At 49.8% G+C, this 18765-nt stretch overlaps 1 protein-coding gene and 1 long non-coding RNA gene across 8 annotated transcripts in view; one reads left to right on the top strand and one right to left on the bottom strand.

The window, feature by feature from the left end:
- Positions 1 to 1037: 1037 nt before the first annotated feature.
- Positions 1038 to 18765, bottom strand: part of Pla2g5 (phospholipase A2 group V) — a 58978-nt gene continuing 41250 nt past the window's right edge. For 6 of the 7 annotated variants that reach the window (XM_052718180.1, XM_052718175.1, XM_052718176.1 and 3 more), the window contains 4 exons: positions 12390 to 12439; positions 10494 to 10638; positions 2251 to 2357; positions 1038 to 1562 (listed from right to left, as the gene is read on the bottom strand). In XM_052718180.1, coding sequence (XP_052574140.1) covers positions 1441 to 1562; positions 2251 to 2357; positions 10494 to 10638; positions 12390 to 12429 — 414 coding nt within the window. In that variant the 5' untranslated portion in view covers positions 12430 to 12439 and the 3' untranslated portion in view covers positions 1038 to 1440. Of the gene's footprint in view, positions 1563 to 2250; positions 2358 to 10493; positions 10639 to 12389; positions 12440 to 15737; positions 15788 to 18765 lie in introns of those variants that run through there. The other variant, XM_052718181.1, reaches the window with a different exon arrangement.
- On the top strand, positions 2571 to 7359 carry LOC128097582 (uncharacterized). The gene is made up of 3 exons (XR_008213907.1): positions 2571 to 3053; positions 5413 to 5485; positions 6333 to 7359. It is a non-coding gene; the product is annotated as an uncharacterized LOC128097582 (long non-coding RNA).

Raw genomic sequence — 18765 nt, 5'->3', positions numbered from 1 at the left:
TTTTTAATGAGTCCTGGTGATCCAATCCAGGTCTTCATGCTTGCTCAAAGCAGGCTCTTTACCAACTGCACCATCTCTCCCAAGCCTCCCCCTCCCCAATTTTCATGTGTGAAATCAGCATGTGAGGCCCACTCTGGTATTGTTTAAATATAGTCGCTAGTGTATGCCAAAACGTGTGAATTTGGGGTGATCTCATATAATTAACTTTATTTAGAAAGTGTTTGAACGCTGGAGTTCTCTAAATAGAGACCTCATGTGTCCTGCACATTTTGGAGATGTGAGTGAAGGAGCCTGGGCCCTTCCTTGGGAAGAACCCTCTTGTCATATTGGCATAAGAAAGCGCCATCTTTTACAAGGTGATAGATGAGTTGGGATTTTCAATGCCCTTGGTGAAAACTAGGTAGTCACTCTGCCACTAACTGTACTTCCAGCCCCCTTGAATCTTATTTAAACCATTTCTTTCCACTCAGTGACATCTCAGAACCCCTGCATCCCTGGATCCGCACCAGGTGAGCATTAGGAGTCTCATTTTAATTAGTTAATTGGTTCTCTTTGAGACATAGTCTCATGTAGTCTAGGCTAAACTCAAACTTACTCACTATGGAGCAGAGGCTAGCCTTGAACTCCTGACTCTCCTGCCTCCTCCACCTCCCAGGTGCTGGGATTAGGGGTGTGCACCAGTATGCTCCCAGAAGGAGTCTCATTTTATATTTTGAGGAAAATCAGAGAGATTCAGACAACCCAGAGGTTCAAGACCACACAGCTGCAGAAGCCAGGGCTGGAGCCAGATGCTGCCCTCTCTAGCCAGGTGCCCAAGGTGGCGCAGGACTGTGTCTCATCTTCCTCGAGAAGACGCATGAGCCCCAGGTCTGGCTTGAAGGATGCCAAGGTTTAAGAAAATGAACTCAGACAAAACTCAAAAGGCATCTAAGAAGATCTGTTTCCACCTCCATCCCTGAGGAGATGCAGGTGCCTCAGGGGTTAGAAAGGTTTAGGCAATCCTACCCCAGCCCCATCAGAGGAAATGCTGGGTGGTGTTTACTAGCCTTGAGAATGGGTTTTATTTAATATCTACATAACAGATTTATAGAGTTAATTTGGCTTCTACTCGAGTGAAAGGTCTCTGGAGGGTGGTAATGACAGTTCAGTTCCAGAAATTGAAAGAAAAGTCAACATGGCGCTGGCCTGGAGCTGGGGGGAACTTCTGGGCCCAGATCCAACTTCACAAGTGCAGGCTCAGCCATCCTGGGAGTTTGCCAAGCCTGGATCAGAATTCCCTCTCTGGGACTCTGGAAAATGAAGTGTAGTCCTGGGGTTCTGTCCAGCCCAGTGGAGCACAGAGGAAGACAGATCTAAGACCTTGGGGGTGTGCATCAGGGATACAGCAGAGGGGGACCTCGACTGTGAGGGGCACCCCCGGAGCAGAGCCCACGCAGGGCATTAGCAGAGGAAGTTGGGGTAATACTGGTAAAGAGGATTGTAGCTCCAGAGGTTTCTCCGCAGGCAGTAGACCAGCTTCCGGTCACAGTCACAAAGCTTCCCCGGACAGTAGGACATATATTCTACAAAAGGAAAGCCAAGGGCAGAATGAGCATGGGAAAATTGTGCTCCACCAGCACTGACTTGTTCAAAGTCACATCGGAAGGTGGCTTCTAGTCTGCACAGCCCCCCATCTGTGCCCTGCTCTGAGGGATCTCACAGTGTGTGGAGGAGGAATCTGCACCAGGGTGACACTTAATCTGATGGGAGAGCTTCAGTTCCTGAGCTAGGGAGATGTGTAATCTGATGGAGGAGGCTCGGCTGCTGAGCTAGAGGCCAAGATCTCGATCAGGATGAGGCTTCCATTCAGGGAGTGCCCCATCTGGTGGAACAGACACATCCCCTTTGGGTGGAGAGCCTAGCTTAAGGGTGGAGACGGTTTCTATGGGAGGCATTCAATAGAGATGCACCTGGGGCCGGGCTTTGAACTCAGGGGCCTGGACATGAGTCCTGCTGCACACTGGCAAAGCTTTGAGCTTCCGTTACACATCTGAAATAAGGAGATGAAACCTACACTATCCAGGGAGAGGACATCTGCTAGCCCACAGTACCTAGTGAATAGTGGGTCTAAACTGGGCCCACCCTTCCCTGGAAACCTAAAAAGGCTGCCAACAGTCCCATGCCCCTCACCCTCACACTGCCTCACGAGACACAGGCTGGCCCATCTCTTAGGCAGCAGAACTCCCAGCCTGAATGGGAAGTCACCCTTACCGCAGACGACCAACCCCTGTATGAATCTGTAGTTATAGGATTGGGTCCAGATGCTACAGCCGTTCTCCTCCAGTTCCCCATAACAGCGGTCATGCATCTGACAGCACCTGTCAAAAGGAGAGATAGGGGTGCTGGGGGGAGAGGCACCCTCCTGACCTCTGTACCTGGGAGACTTCAAGTCAAATGTAAACAGAATTAGAGCCAGAGGTGGGGGGGGGGGGGGGCGGTGGAGCATGATGACACTGTGCTTGGTTGTTTAAGCTAAGTTCTCTCTGAAGGACTTTCTAAAGCCCCCCCCCCCCCCCAACACACACCTATGAGAGGTTCTCTCTTTGTCCTGCATGCACCCCAAGCTTTATGCAGCTTGCCTGAGAGGACAGATGCCTGGGACGAAGTTTGACTTTCTAAGACTGTGGCAATTTAGCCAAGATGCTCTACATAGAAGGCTTGCCCAGTAACAGCACCTCCACCAATGAGCCGACACCAGCTCTTGCCTCTGGTCTCCACAACCAATGAGCTTGGTATCTGAGCAGCTTATGTAAAAGTGCTGGCTCTTGGGCTAATTAAAACTTCCCCTTACCTCACCCTCCTTGAATAGGCCCATGGTTTCTACGGTAGCATGCATATTCTCACTGCATGCACATTCTCACTGCGGTGCACCACTGTTCCAAATCAATGGCCATTCTTTGAAGATTCTCTCTGCATGTTATTTAGGCTAACATCCCTAGCAGGTGGGAAACTGTAATCACGTCCCTCTGGCAGAAGCTGTGGCAGTGGGTGTGAGCTGGCAGGGAGACTGTCTGGTAAGTTAGCCCCAGTCACCCACTAGAACTGTCACTGGTCAGAAGTTCAGCGACCTGTTTTTGCCTCCTAATAGCTAGATGGAGCGTAAGTGTGATAATTTGAATGAAAATGCCCCCCCCTCCATAGGCTCACTGGGACTATCACTATTAGGAAGTGTGTTCTTGTTGGAGTAGGCATGGCCTTGTGGGAGGAAGTGTGTCACTGGGGGTGGGCTTTGAGGTTTCAGATGCTCAAGTCAGCCCAGTGTTGCTCCCTACGGATCCAGGTGTAGAACTCCCAGCTACCTCTCCAGCACTGACTCTGCCTGCATGTTGCCATGCTTCCTGTCATGACGATAATGGACTAAACCTCTGAACTGTAAGCCCAAATAAAATATTTTCCTTTAGAAGAGTTGCCGTGGTTATAGTGTCTCTTCGCAGCAATAAAACCCTAACTATGACAGAAGTTGGTACCAGGGACTGTGGTTTGCTGTGATAGGCTGAACCATGCTTTTGTCTGGAAGAATGTGGAACACTTTGGGACTTTGGACTAGAAAAGCGACTGAACACTTTAAGCGGGGCTTAATGGGCCATCCCAGTAGGAGAATGGAAGACAGTGGTGGTGAGGGTGATTTGAGCTGTGGGAGCCTGGCTTATGAGGCTTCAGAGGAGAGGAATATTAGTATGTGGCCAAAGACTGTTCTTGTGATACTTTGGCAAAGAATGTGCCTGATTTCTGCCCTTGTCCAAAAAAAAAAAAAAAATCTCCCTGAAGCTAAATTGACCAGCTATGGATTAACAGCTTTGGCAGAGACCTTTCCAAAACAACCTAGTATTGACTGTGTGGCTTGGTTATTAGTGCCAGTCTTATGCAGATCTAGAATGAAAAGGAGCAAGCTGAGTAAGGAAAAAAAATGTACAGTTTGAGGAGAAAAGGAGCACGGAAGTATAATGGAGCTAAGTCCTGTGTTCAAGGAGATAGATAAAAAGATTGAAGAAAAGCCTGATGCCAAATGGAACAAAGGGAGTGGTGACCTCAGGGCGAGACCCCACCCTGCTAAGCTTCCAATTTATGAGAAGGTTTAAAAAAAAAAAGTTTAGGGCTGGGTGTGGTGGCACATACCTTTAATTCCAGCACTGGGGAGGAAGAGGTAGGTGGATTTCAGAGTTCAAGGCCAGCCTGGTCTACAGATCCAGTTACAGGACAGCCAAGCTTAAGTAGTGAAGGAGACCATCAAAAACAGAAAACTGGTGAAAGTGTATTTGAACAAGGGGGCATGTTCCGGGCCCAGCAAGCAGCAGAACTTGGCAGCTTCAGCCTTGTGGTTCTGTCTTTAGAGTTAAGGATACAAGAAACAGGCTATGCAATCTCTCTCCACGACCAAGGAAAGCTGCTGAGGCCAGGCATGCGTCAGGGGTGTCCCTGCATGGAGGCCGAGAGGGGCCATTGTACGAAGATGTGAAGGCAAAGCCAGGATTGCCTTGGAGAACCCAAGATGTTGGAGATGCCGGAGTTTGGGGACACCTGTCAAGGAGAGCTGCTAACAGGGAGTGGAGCCAGCCCAAAAGAAAGAAGTGTGTTGCAGTCAACAAAGCTGAAATGAGTTAGATATCTGAAGAACATTTCAACATTAGACATGGAGATGCAGAGTTTGGAGTTTGCCCAGCTGGTTTTCGGTGTTGCTTTGGTCCAGTATTTCCTCACTATGTTCCCTTCCTCTCTTTTGGAATGGTTTTGTATATCCTGTGCCATTATATGTTGGAAGTATGTGATCTGCTTCCTCATGTTGATTTTACAGGGGATTACAGTTAAGAGACTGCATGAATCTCAGAAGAGACTTTGAACTTTGGGCTTTTAAACAATGTTGAGACCGTGATAGACTATGGGGACTTATTAAATAGGACTTACTAAGTAAGAATGCATTTCTGCATTATTATATGGCTACAAGTCTATGAGGGCCAGGGAGTAGAATGTGGTAGTTTGAATGAAAATGGCCCCCTATGGGGGCTCATAGGTAGTGGCACTATTAGAAGGTGTGTTCTTGTTGGAGTAGGCGTGGCCTTATTGGACAAAGTGTGTCATAGGGGTGGGGCTTTGAGGTTTCAAATGCTCAAGCCAGGCCCAGTGTCGCTCTCTGTCTGCTGATCCAGATGCGGAACTCTCAGCCATCTCTCCAGCACTATGTCTGCCTGTCGTGGGCAGCTGTCCTAGCTATGACCTTGAAGCACCACCCCTAGTGAGGTAGCAGGTAACTATTACACCTGCCTACGACCTTGAAGTACATGCCCTTGGGGCATGGCCGCTCAGGACCCTTAAGACCTGAGATGCATGTATGCGTCTCTTTCTTGGCTCCCCCATGGTTTTGGATGCTGGAGACAGACCAGGCAAAAGAACAGCGTGGGACTGTGCCTCAGCCTTCCAGGACCCTGCAATAATTCCTCTGTTCTGTATGGTGAGTTTTCCTTCTCTAATAAATTCCTTTGCCCTTTAAGAAGACTCCATGGACTGCTAGCAATATTTGGCCCATTATCTGGTACCCAACATGGGGCACGAACCCACAACCCTGAGATTAAGAGTCTCATCCTCTACCGGAAGTGCTGTGGGATGTCTTTCTATACACTGTGAATATGTGTTGCTCTGATTGGTTAATAAGTAAAGCTGTTTGGCCAATGGTGAGGCAGAATAAGGTTAGGTGTTACATTTGAACTGAAGAGAAAAGAAGAAAGGAGAATGGGGGAGATGCTGTGAGCTGCTGCCAGGAGAAGCAAGATGTGAAAGTACTTGTAAGCCACAAAGTCACATGGCAAGACACAGATTAATAGAAATGGGTTGAGTTATGTTCTAAGAGCTAGCTAGCAAGAAGCTTGAGCCACAGGCCATACAGTTTATAATTAATATAAGCCTCTGAGTAATTATTTTATAAGCAGCTGTGGGACCGTGGGTGGGAGAGATTTGTCTGAACCTTGGGGCCAGGCAGAACCAGAGAAACATCTGGCTACATCTGCCTGCCTGCTTCCATGCTCTCCTCATGATGATAATGGACTAAACCTCTGAACTGTAAGTCAGCCCCAGTGAAATGTTTTCCTTTATTGGAATTGCTGTGGTCACGGTGTCTCTTCACATCAATAAAACCCTAACTATGACAGTAAGGCAATGGTTAGACTACATTTCCCAGTTTCCCTTGCAGGTGGGTATGATGACTGCATGGCCAAGTTCTAGCCAAAAAGAGTTGTACATGGCTTCCACACCTGCCACGAAAACCTCCTATGTATCTTCCCCTTCTGTTTCTCCCTCTTTAGATGGTAGAGATGACCCAGCAGAGGACAGCTGAACCATAAGAGGGGATGTGCTTCAGGTTTGTTAATCAATACGAGTTACATGATACGAGTGAACAAAAACTTTACTTCTAGTGTGTTGTATGTGGTGGCTTTATTTGCGTATTTTTAATTTTATTATTTTATATGTGACATGTGACGGTGCTTTGCCTACATGTATGTTTGTACACCACACATGTGTCTGAGGCTCAGGGAGGCCAGAAGAGGGTGTCATATGCCCTGGAACCGGAGGTGCAGACAGTTGTGCGAGGTCATGTAGGTGCTGGGCATTGAACCCAGGTCCCTTGAAAAAGCAACCAGTGCTCCTAACTGCTGGGCCACCTCACCGCCCTGGATTGATTGATTGATTGATTTGATTAACAAAAAACTTGAGGCCAAACAGGGAAACTCCTGGTTCCTTCCACTACTAACACCTGATTTATATGCTGCATTTGCTATAATTAATGAACTGATATGGATTATTCTAAACTAAGAAACCAATTCGGGAATTGATAATATATTATCAGTTTCATTAATTGTAAAAAAAATCTGCCGGGTGGTGGTGGCGCACGCCTTTAATCCCAGCACGCGGGAGGCAGAGCCAGGCAGATCTCTGTGAGTTCGAGGCCAGCCTGGGCTACCAAGTGAGTCCCAGGAAAGGCACAAAGCTACACAGAGAAACCCTGTCTCGAAAAACCAAAAAAAAAAAAAAAAAATCTATAGTTTATTTTAATTTCCTTAGTGTATTAATTACTTCTCCCTGAGGGAGGCAGGGTTTGCTTTGGCTAGTAGTTTGAGACAGCCCATCATGGCGAGAAAGGCAGAATGGCTGGAGCATGGGGCAGCTGCTCACATTGCATCTATAGTCAGGAAGCAGAGTGGAGACAGAGTGGATTTGGCTAAGACACTTCAAGGCCCACCGAAGTGACCCTCTTCTCCCAGCTAAGACTCACCTCTTCTTCCAGCTAGGCCCCACTTTAGGGTCCACCCCAAAGTATTCAAACACATGAGCTTATGGAGGCCATTTTCCATTCAAACTACAATATTTGTGTGTGTGTGTGTGTGTGTGTGTGTGTGTGTGTGTGTGTGTGTGTTTGCAAGTTCGCACGTGTACATGTTTGTAAGTGTATACATGGGTGTGTGTATATGTGTGCATGTTTGCAAGTTCATGCATAGGTGTGTGTGTGTGTGTGTGTGTGTGTGTGTGTGTGTGTGTGTGTGTACATGAAGGCTAGATAGTTGTGTCATGTGTTTCCATCAACCACTCTCCACTTTTTTTTTGAGGCAGGGTCTCTCCCTGGAACCTGAGGCTCACTGATTCAGTTAGACTGGCTGGCCAGCAAGCCCCAGGAATCTGCCTGTCTCCACCTCCTCTTGGAGGAGCATCCAGTCTTTTAATGTAGATTCTGGGGAACCAAACTCAGGTCCTCATGCTTGTACAGCAAGGATTTTTACTGACCGAGTCATCACTCCAGCCCTGTATCTATACATGTCTATGTAATATTACATATTAAGCTAAACAGGAGTTTATAATGATGTGTTCAACTATAATCCATTACCACATAGGTCATTCTAGCATTCTCCGTAGAGTCCCAGTTCAACTTGGCCCCAACTCCCTGATGTCCATTTGATGCCATCCATCATGGCACCCACTGGCGTCAGAACTGCTAATGCTGTACACTGATTTTTCCAAAGAACAGCATCTTCCTGTCTCACACAGTCTTCTAGAATGGCAACACTCCCTTATCAAAAGGTAGAATCCAGATCCTCCCTTTCTCTTTTCAAGTTGACACACGTGGTATACATATGACATGGTACTGTACATCATCCCATTGAAACTTTTCATCTTGCCGGGTGGTGGTGGCGCATGCCTTTAATACCAGCACTCGGGAGGCAGAGCCAGGTGGATCTCTGTGAGTTCGAGGCCAGCCTGGTCTACAAAGCGAGTTCCAGGACAGCCAGGATTGTTAGATAGAGAAACCTTGTCTCAGAAAAAAAGAAAGAAGCTATTCATCTTGACTGCCAACTTGATTGGTTTAATAGCTGCCTAGGAGATTATAGAATCCCACCCTTGGACGTGTCTATGAGGGATTCTCTAGATTAAATCGTGTGGGCTAATGAATGGCTTCATCTACTTATAGATTCATAATACAATAGCATGTTGGGCCGTGGCCCCCCTGTTGCCATGCTTGCTGACTTTGACCAGATGTCCTCCATATGCTAATTCCCTGCCGGGTTCCTTCCTCCTGAATGCTCACTGGAGGTTCTTTGTTTGTGTATCCTGCATTTGGCATAAACAGCTAGGATGCAAGTATGTAAAACATCTGTAGCGAACTTCTGCCCTCCGGGTTCTCCCACTGTGCTGTAAGCCTGTATTTAAGGCCTCCCTCCTTCAATAAACGGCATTCGGCATTCTACTAAGACGAATAACCCGCTGTCTTGTCTCTGTTTTTAATCCTCAGCCCCTCGCTCGGACATGGTGAACGGGTGGTGGCGGCGCGGGCATTACTGCTACAATGGCATTTTTAGGATGTGGTGAAAGGTGGAAGTAGGACCTAGTTGGAGGAAGTGGGCCACTGGAAGTGTGTCCCTGGAGATGATAACCTTGCCCTGTCATCTTTCTGTACCCTTCTCTCTGCTTCCTGTTCACCGTGAAGGAGCTCTAGTGCCACACATTCCCACCATCATATCCTGCCTTAAAACAGGCCCAGAAACATCGACCCAAGTGGCCATGGGCTGAACCCTTTGAAACTGTGAGCCAAAATAGCTGATTACACTCTTAAGCTGTTCTGACAGTTATTTTGTCACAGTGAGAAAGGGGAATAACTAAGTTAACCATGACATTGCACAACCATTGTAAGGATGCAAATCACTTATCCATCACCTCAAATCTGCATTTCTTTGTGGTGAGACCATCTGAGATCTCTCTTGAGCTGCTCATCTCCTGAGCTGCTCTTCACATTGACTGCAGTCGTAGAACATCCCCCGCTGCATCTGTGTACTCATTGGCTAAGGTCTCTGCTCTCTGGAGCTTTTGTGCTGGACCAATTAAGAGAGCTGCGCAGGCAACACTGTGGAGTTTTGGAGGTCTATGATAAAAATGCTATCTTTTATTGTTTTTGAGACAGGGTCTTGCCGTGCAACTAAGGCTGACCTAGAACTTGCTGTGCAGCCCACATCAACCTCAAACTCTTGCTCTTCCTGACTCTACTTCCTCAGTACTGGCATCGCAGGCCCACACTCCCACATCCAACTAGCCATCCTCTTTTGCCTTGTAGTTTGGCAAGGTTTGTTCATACCCCCAAGTGTCATCATGCTGTTAGAAAGTCGAGACAGCCCTGCAAAGGACCCATAGAACGGGCCTGAGGCTCCACCCACAGACAGTGACAACCCTAGGCACAGCCAGGAGCGGCCTGTGGTGTGGATCATCCAGCCCCAGACAAGCTTTGCAAAAGAAAACTGAGCAGATAGGAGTCATCCTGCCAGCCATCCCCAGACGGCAGGTGGATGAGCAAAGTAAACAATCACGGTTGCATTAAGCCAACATGAAAGGATCATCTGTTACCGTTCAATAAACCAAGTGACACATTAGGCCACCGAGATCTTGGAACTCTTGGGAGTTACGTGGCATATCTTTAAAAGCTGCTTAATTCCTCTGAGCCTTAGTTTCACTTATTTAAAAGATTTATTTTAGAAGCCAGGTATAGTGGAGCATACACTTAATTCCAGCACTTGGGAGGCAGAGGTAGGTGGATCTCTGTGAGTTTAAGGCCAACCTGGTCTAAAGAGTGATTTCCAGGACACCCTGGGCTACATAGTGAGACCCTGTCTCGATAAAAATCTATTTTAGTTTCAATTGTGTGTGTGTGTGTGTGTGTGTGTGCATGCACATGTGAACACTGGTGCCTGAAGAGGCCTGAGGCATCAGGTTCCCTGCAGCTGGAGTTACAGGTGGTTGTGAGCTGACTAACGTGGGTGCTGAGAACCGAACTCAGGTCGCCTGCAAGAGAAGTGTGCACTCCTAACCACTGGGCCATCTCTCTAGTCCTGAGCCTCAGTTGTAATTCTCATTTAGAGTAGACACGTGGAATCAGGGGAGGTGATGAGGGCAGAGTCAGAGCATTACATGTGATGACGTCAGCTCACCAATCAGTACCATCCTTGGGGGTCCCTTTGCCGCCCCAGCCACAGTAGCAGCCATAGAAGCCATAGTTCATTATTGGATCCTTCCCAGTCACCTTCGCAATCATGGACTTCAGTTCTAGCAAGCCCCCGGGCACTGCAGGCACACCTGGAAAACAGCCCAAGCCCCCCAATGACACCGGGCACTCTGCAGCAGCCCACCCGCCTCCCCTCACCCTCTCTTATCCTCCCAGTTAACGGGAAGAGGGCCAGGCAGACGACATAACCTGGACTAGAGGTTAAAAGTCTGTCAGCCGGGCAGCGCTGGTACAGGCGGATGGATCTCTGTGAGTTTGAGGCCAGCCTGGTCTACAGAGCTAGTTCCAGGGTAGTCAGGGCTACACAAAGAAACCGTATCTTGAAACCCACCCCCAAAAAAACAGTTTGCACTTGGGGGGCGGGGGATGTGGCTCAGTTGACAAAGGGCTCACCTAGCATGCATGAAGACCTAGTTTTGATCACCAGTACTTTGCAAAGTGGGTGTGGAGCATGATTGTAATCCTAGCACCCACGAGGCAGAAGCAGGAGGTTCAGAAGTTCAAGGCCAGCCTGGGCTACAAGAGATGCTTTCTAAAAAACAATTTTTTAAAAATTGAATTTAGAAGCAGAGTAGGTCATAGCTTGGTGTCAACTCCTTTGTGTTATAAATTGGGAAACTGAGCAGGAGCACTCAGTAAGTCTAGAAGGAAGCATCTTGCCTAGGGTTTTCAGTTCAAGGAGCCAGGGGCACTTTTCCTGCCTTGGGTCTCAAGTTCCTCCTAGGATCTCCAAATAGCTGGCATGACATCAAAGAGCAGAGTTGCCCACCAGGGACTTGTATGAGGGTCTAGGGGACTGCAGTGAAGCCTAAAGCCAGATGTATTATACCAGGCTCCGAGACCTTAGCATGACTGACTCCATGATGGAAGTACCATTCAGGCCATAAAACTCAGCACGCATACAGCACCATCAGCCAAAACAAAAACAAAGGCCTAATCCATCAAAGTCCATCATAGTTCTGGGAAAGTGTCTAATTGTACTAACCCTGCTCCTTGGCTTCTGTAGTTCCGCTTCTGGCTAACTGTTCTTGTTAAGTGAAGTATGTCAACCCAGAATACAGTTTTTGTACTTAAAAGCTCATCCTAACAAAGGTTCACCCAGTGTAGCTGCCAGCCAGCTAATAAACTTTCTATTGGATTAAACCCATGTCCAAGCAGTCTTCTCTAGTGGCTGCCCCACAACTTTTCAGAATCTCCCAGATGGGGTGGGATGCAAAAATACTGAGCAGAGAATGACTCTGGAATCATCAGCTGGGGTCTGTCTGTCTGTCTGTCTGTCTGTATCTATCTATCTATGTATCTATGTATCTATGTATCTATGTATCTATCTATCTATCTATCTATCTATCTATCTATCTATCTATCTATCTATCTATCTATCTGTTGTTCATTGAACCTAATGTACTACTATGCCACAAGTGCTGCTCCTGAGCTGGCCCCCAGCCCAGAGCTGGGATATTTCCTAAGGATTTTGTACTCTACTCTGTTCTTGCCATTTGTCCTTACTCTGTTTTTACACTTCGGGGAAATATCTGCCTCCCACATTCACAAGCTCCATGGGAAATATCTGCCTCCCACATTCACAAGCTCCACATCTTCACCTTCCCAGCCTTCACACCCTGACCTACAGTATCCGAATCCCACCACAGCCCCATGTCACCCAGCACAAAAGCTGCTATCTTCGTCCGCCCCAGAAGGGCGGAGCTGAGACTCAGACACAGGTCTCTGAACCTCAAAGGCTGATTCACCTTCCTTTCCACTACCAAGTCACTCCAAAGATTGGGGTAGGGGGGCATTCAGAGGTCACGGAGCCAACACTTACTGCAAGCCAGGAACCAAGCCAGTGTGAGGAGGCCCTTCATCTCTTGGGTTCTGGAAAACAAAACACATCCCATGGTGTCTTTGAAGTCATCACTGCCAAGGCCTGTTTAGACCCCACCCAGCTCCAAACTAGGTCTGAGTGTTCCCTCCCTCATTGGGTAATCCACGGACTGCTCCAGCCGGAAAAGACGAGGCAAAGCCTCCAGGCCTTGATCTACCGAATTCGCTGGAGACAGAGGGTCATTACTGACTCCACTAGAGAGTGGCAGTGACAAGTGCCCTCTACAGTTGTCCCCAGCAGATGTGTAAATGGATACTAGGGGCACAAGGTTAAGGGCAGGAATTGACGGGCCCTAGACACAGCTAAAAATCAGTGTGGAGGGCTGCTGGTGAGGTGGCTCAGTGGGGAGAGGCGCCTGCTGACAAGCCGATGACCTGAGTTTGATCCCGGGGACCTACATGGTAGAAGGAGAGAGCTGGTTCCCGCGAATTGTCTTCTGATCTCCAGGTGCACACCTTTACATATATGCACCATACACTAAATAAAATGTAAATAAAGAGTGGAGGGACCTGGAGCACTGATAAGCAGAAGGAGCTGGATCACCGAGGGTGGAGGGAGCTGGAGCACTGATGAGCAGAAGGAGCTGGAGCATTGAGGGAGGAGGGAGCCAGAGTACTGAGGGTGGAGAGAGCTGGAGCACTGATGAGCAGAGGGAACTGGAGCCCTGAGGGAGGAAGGAGCTGGAGCACTGAGGGTGGAGAGAGCTGGAGCACTGAGGGTGGAGGGAGCTGGAGCTGAAGTTGGAAGGAGCTGGAGCACTGAGGGAGGAGGGAGTTAGAGTCCTAAGGGAGGAAGGAGCTGGAGCACTGAGGGTGGAGGGAGTTAGAATCCTGAGGGAGGAGGGAGCTGGAGCACTCTTGAGCAGAAGGAGCTGGAGCACTGAGGGCAGAGGGAGCTGTCGCTTGTATCTTGTTCCTGTAGTTCATGGGGGTGACATCTCTGAGTTCTCTGAGTTCTTTGAGGGCTGTAGCTGCTTCCCCCACTTTTTCTGCACTGAGAATGGTGGCTCTGGAATGGAGTCCAGCACCCATCCTGGCCACTGGGGACTTCACGATGGCTTTGTGGCCCCAAGGCACACTGCAGGTCTTCTGACAGTCCTACAGGTGTCCCTGTCCCCATGTGCCAATGGGAAGATGAGGCTCAGGATCTGCGTGGAGTCAGAATGTGAACCCAGGTCTTTGACCCTCACTACACCGTGCCTCCCCCACAGAGGGCAAATTCTCTCACCCTGGGGTTCTGTCTTCCGTGAAGCTCATCCTCTAGGGCTCCCACCTTGGTGTCTGTCTTTAGCAAAAACACGACTCCTGGCTGAAAATTTGCAAGCCATCGAGTCCATAGGCAGAGGAAACGCAAGGTTTCCAAGTGGCCTCTAGAAGGTTCCTCTGCTGGTAGCTGCCTGCTCTTCTCCCCTCCCAGGATCCCTGAATCCCTGAGTGTTCACAACTATTCAGCTGGCCTGTGATCAGCTAGGACTCCTCTTGGGTGCCACACTGTCTCCAAGCCCCCAAGTGGCTGGGTCTCTGTGCCGGTGCTCTCTGCCCAGGTCCCTGGCACCCCCAAAGGCATGGCCTCCAAACACAGCATAACCCTCCCGGCTACTGAGATGGCCTTTGTTCAGGAGCACCTCTGAGTTCCAAGAACATTCCTGAGAGTTCTGCCCCAACACAGCCTCTGCTCTGAGGGCTCCAAGCACCCAGATCCTTTCCACAGCAGTCTCCTCTGCTGCTTTTCTGAAGCTGTTCTGAATCGGAGACACCAGAGACTACACACTGGGCATCTTCCATGTTCCAGACACCATCCATGTCACCCCCAAACCACCCACGGCCTTGACAGGTACACCCTGGCAAGCGGCTGTCTCTCGCCTTCAACAGGGACTTGTCGGATGAACAGACGACAGCTGTCGATTTTGCAGATTCAGGAACTGCAAGGCTCAGGCAAGGGGCTGGGGAGATAGCTCCGTGAGTTAAAGTCCTTGCTGTGCAAGCATGGGGATGTGAGTTTGGGTTCTAGCACCCTCACAAAGCGAGCTGGGTGTGTCTTCACCTGCCTCTAACCCTAGTGCTGTGGGGCACAGACAGGAGGGGCACTGGGATTGGCTGGCTGTCAGCCTGACTCCAGAGTCTCCAGATTCAGTGAGTGAGTGACCCTGTCTCAAGGGAGTGGGGGGGAGGGCAAGAGAACAGGTCACCCAATGCTCCTCTCCGACTGCTATGCTCACATTTAGCATGCAAGCACACACGCGCGCCAACCATCACAGCCAGTGTATACGGTGCTGGGTGGAACCCAGGGCCTCATACACGCGAGGCAAGCGCTCTGCCGACCGAGCGACATTACCAGCCCATATATTTTATTTCACAAAGCTTTGACATCTCAATGATCTTGATAAACAGAACGTGCCCCCTTGGAGGCTAGCCAATTCCTACAGCTAGGACCTGGCTCTCCTGCGGGCATGCTTTTCACATACCAGTCAAGCAAGTCAAAACCTTCAACCCAGCACCCACACACTTAACTCTCTCAGGCTAGTCCAATCAGTGTCAGCCCAATCGTCCCTCAAGGGAAGCCTGGGGCTGCTGAGGCGAATCTCACCAGCCAAGACACTCTGCTCCCTTTCTTCTCTTCAGACTCACTTGAACCAGTGACAACCCCACCCAGTGTGACTCAGCTTGGCATTGTAGCCCTCTTCTCCTGTGGACTGTAAATAGAAGACTCTTACATTGTCATCCTTTTTCTGACCTGCTGTCCTCACCCAGGACTCTGCAGAGCTCCCTGGACCGCACCATAGCTGTGGGGGTACAGCGGGAGTCCCCTACAAAAGAGTTGTAAAGGTAACACAAGTTCGGAGGAGGAGCTGGCGGTAGGACCTGGAGACAGCTGTCCATCGCTGGAGCCCAAGGCGGTCCTGAGACAAGGCTACGGCTTGTCTGTTTTTATCGATGACCACGGGGCACAGGGACACTGTGAGATAATTTCAGAGTGGAGCAGCGCTGTGATAATGAAAGGTAGGGAAGGCCGAGGCAGACTAGACGGACGGACGGACGCAGAGAGGAGGAATGTGGATGTGGCAGCCAGGGTGCTGCCAAGGTCATGTGAGAAACAGGTCCTTCAAGGCCACATGAGGGAGCCCCATATGCCCAGGACCCCCATTCCCATATCCTTCCTGGAAAGGAATACAATGGTCCAGTCAGCTCTGAGATGCCAGCACCCCGGGCGGCCTCTCTCTCTGCTCCCCCACAGAGGGGCAGGCCCCCACTCACCCCTTTTGGGCAGCCCCAAGAATGAGAATCTCACCTGAGGGCCCCTCTCTGTCCTCCGTTCCAGAAAAGAGGCAGCAGCTGGGCCTGCTTGGTTTGAAGCCTGACCTGACGCCTCCCACACGCTGCCTGGGCCACCTCCAAGATTCCTGGGAACTCAGGGAGGCTCCACTTCAAGACCCCCTGCCGCTTTCCCCTCTAGCTTCCTGATGCAGGCCTCAGGGCTGGGTAGCTTTCAGGAGAGATACCCAGAGGAGTCTGGCTTGAGTTGACCTGGGTCCAAGGCTATTCCCCACCAGAGATGGAGCCCCGGATCCCCTCCCCAGGCACACTTCCTCTGCTACAGTAGGCCTTTGTGGAGTGATCCCGTCTCTGGTTCCTTGTGGTTTCCCAGCCCACAGCAACAGTTTCTATTTTGTTCTGTCTTTTTCAGTCTCAGCTCAGGAGCAGCCGTGGGAGCAGGGTCACTCACAACCCTATCCTCCTTCTCTCCTTCAGCCCCAACTTTCTCTGGAGCCTGTAAAGTCCCCTCTGGGGACACTGCAAGATGCCACTTCCCTAGCCCACCTGTTGGTATCTGGCTCACTCACTATTGAATCCCTATACCCAGCTTGTCCCCAGGAGTCACTTAGTAGCTGTGTGACCCTAGGAAAGTAACTATATCTCTCTGTTTCTTCATGTGAAACAAGAACACAATGACACTCCCCCCCACCCCCAAGCCCAGTGAGGAGGTTACTGGACAAACTGTTGAATAATGTCACACAGAAAAGCATGTGGCTCCATGGGTAATGTCCCAGATTCTACATCCTGGGTTCAAATCTAGACATTCTCACTAACTGAAAACATCATCTCGGGTAGTCCTGCTTGGGAGAGCTGTCGTGAGCCTTAAATGAATCAGAGCGTGTATTAACACTTGTAACAATGGTAAAGGATGAGCAGTGCCAGAGAAGGGATGACGGAATGTTCTAGAAACAGGACATTGTGCACGTGTGCGAATCCAACAAACTTTCTCTCTCTCTCTCTGTCTCTGTCTCTCTCTCTCTGTCTCTCTCTGTCTCTGTCTCTCTCTCTGTCTCTCTCTGTCTCTCTCTCTGTGTCTCTCTGTCTCTGTCTCTCTCTCTGTGTCTCTCTCTCTGTCTCTGTCTCTGTCTCTCTCTCTCACACACACACACACACACACACACACACACTGCCCTCTTCACTTTTTGGAGCGGGGGTTTCTGACTTGCTCTGGAGCTCCTCAGTGCAGCTCAACTGGCTAGCCATCAAGCCCCAGAGATACCCGGGATTATCAGTGCACGCCACCATTCCTAGCTTTATTTTAACTCTAGGGATCCAAGTTGGAGCCTCATACAAGTATGGCAGGCACTCTGCTGCCTGAGCTACCTCCCCAGCCCTCTTGGCCCTCTACCCCTCCTCCCTCCCTCTCTCGCAGCAGCATCGAGGAACACTCATGACTACTTCTCTCCCTAGGACCTAACCACAGGATCTTTCACATGGCCCTCGGAACTCAGCTCCACACAAAAATACTTGTCTACTGTGTGCCAGACACCGAAGGGGATCCAGTGGTGAAGGAGACAGAGCCCCTGCCTTCTGGTGGGGAGAGACCGTCAGTAAAGGCCCATGCTCGGCAGTGACAGGTGCTGCGGCCAGGACCTCTATTCTGCCTTCTCATTTCTCAAGTCTTCTCCTTGGGGAAGGCTGGGTGTGGGGTGTGTGGCCACGGGACATGCGGATGAGGTCAGAGAACAGCTTGCAGGAGTTGGCTCTCTCCTACTAGGTGGGCTCAGAGATCTTTACCTGCTAAGCCAACTTGCCAGCCCCTCAAATTACTTCCTCTGTCACAAAACCCTGCTGGGCTTGTGTGGGGCGTTTTCCCAACCACCCCCACAGTTCCCCAGAGTTTTCTTGAGTGCGAGCAGCAGGAAATATTAGATAGAAGGATTTATTGCGGAGAATATCGCGGAGATAAACAGATAGAAAATAAAGGATAGCCTCGAGAGGGCCTGGAACCTATTCCAACGGGCCCTGACTGTCTCTGCCCCAGGGTTTTTATAGAGACGCCAAGGGGTGGAGCAAAAGACCTCCTCCCCCAGCACAGCCAAGTGCAGACCATCCCAGACACCTGCACTCAGGCCTGTGGTCCTAATCATCCTCTATGCGGACCTGCTGGGTAAAGCCACGAGGAACCTGAGAACGGGCTCCCACAGGCTTGCCAGTCTAAATGGGACAAAACTGACTAGGAAGACAAGGAGATGTGGATGCACACTCTTATAGAAAACACTTACAACAATGGTAAAGGCAGAGCACTGTTAATAAATGACTGATGGAACGTTCTAGAAAAAGGACATTGTGTACCTGTATGAAGTGTGTGTATGTGTGTGTGTGTGGAGGAGGAGGAGGAGAGTGCTTGCCTGACCTTCAGGAAACTCTATGTTCAATCCCCAGCACCAGTATAAACTGGGTGTGGTGGTGCACACCTGTAACTCCAGCATTCAGGAGGTAGAGGCCAAGAGGGTCATCCTCAGCTACATATCAAGATTAAGGCCAGTCCAAGATATTGAAACTGTGTCTCAAAAAAAAAAAAAAAAGAACAAAAGAAAGTGCCACCTCCCTTTGCTCTGACGGCCTTCTCTAGCTTTCATTTTTCCTCTAAAAGTGGCGCACGCCTTTAATCCCAGCACTCGGGAGGCAGAGGCAGGCGGATCTCTGCGAGTTCGAGGCCAGCCTGGTCTCCAAAGCGAGTACCAGGAAAGGCGCAAAAGCTACACAGAGAAACCCTGTCTCGAAAAACCAAAAAAAAAAAAAAAAAAAGTCCCCTTTCCGTGTCACCTGATCTTCACCCCTCCTGGCCTGGATTCTGCAGTGCCCCAACCCTGGCAGCCTGTGCTTAAGGTTCACCCCTGAGTCTCCCAGGCTCTCCCTCTGCTGGCACAAGCCCCACTGGGTCAGCCCCCTTTCCAGATCCCCCCCAACCCTGCTGCCCACCCCTTCCCCCCCACAGACACAGGTGGACTCCCCACCACACATACACACCCTGACCTGCTCTCAGGAATGTCTCTCCA

This window comes from Peromyscus californicus, unplaced genomic scaffold (genome assembly GCF_007827085.1).
Source record: "Peromyscus californicus insignis strain IS unplaced genomic scaffold, ASM782708v3 Scaffold_5__1_contigs__length_169319896, whole genome shotgun sequence".
NCBI classification, from domain to species: Eukaryota; Metazoa; Chordata; class Mammalia; order Rodentia; family Cricetidae; genus Peromyscus; species Peromyscus californicus.
This window is presented reverse-complemented; position numbering and strand designations above follow the sequence as displayed.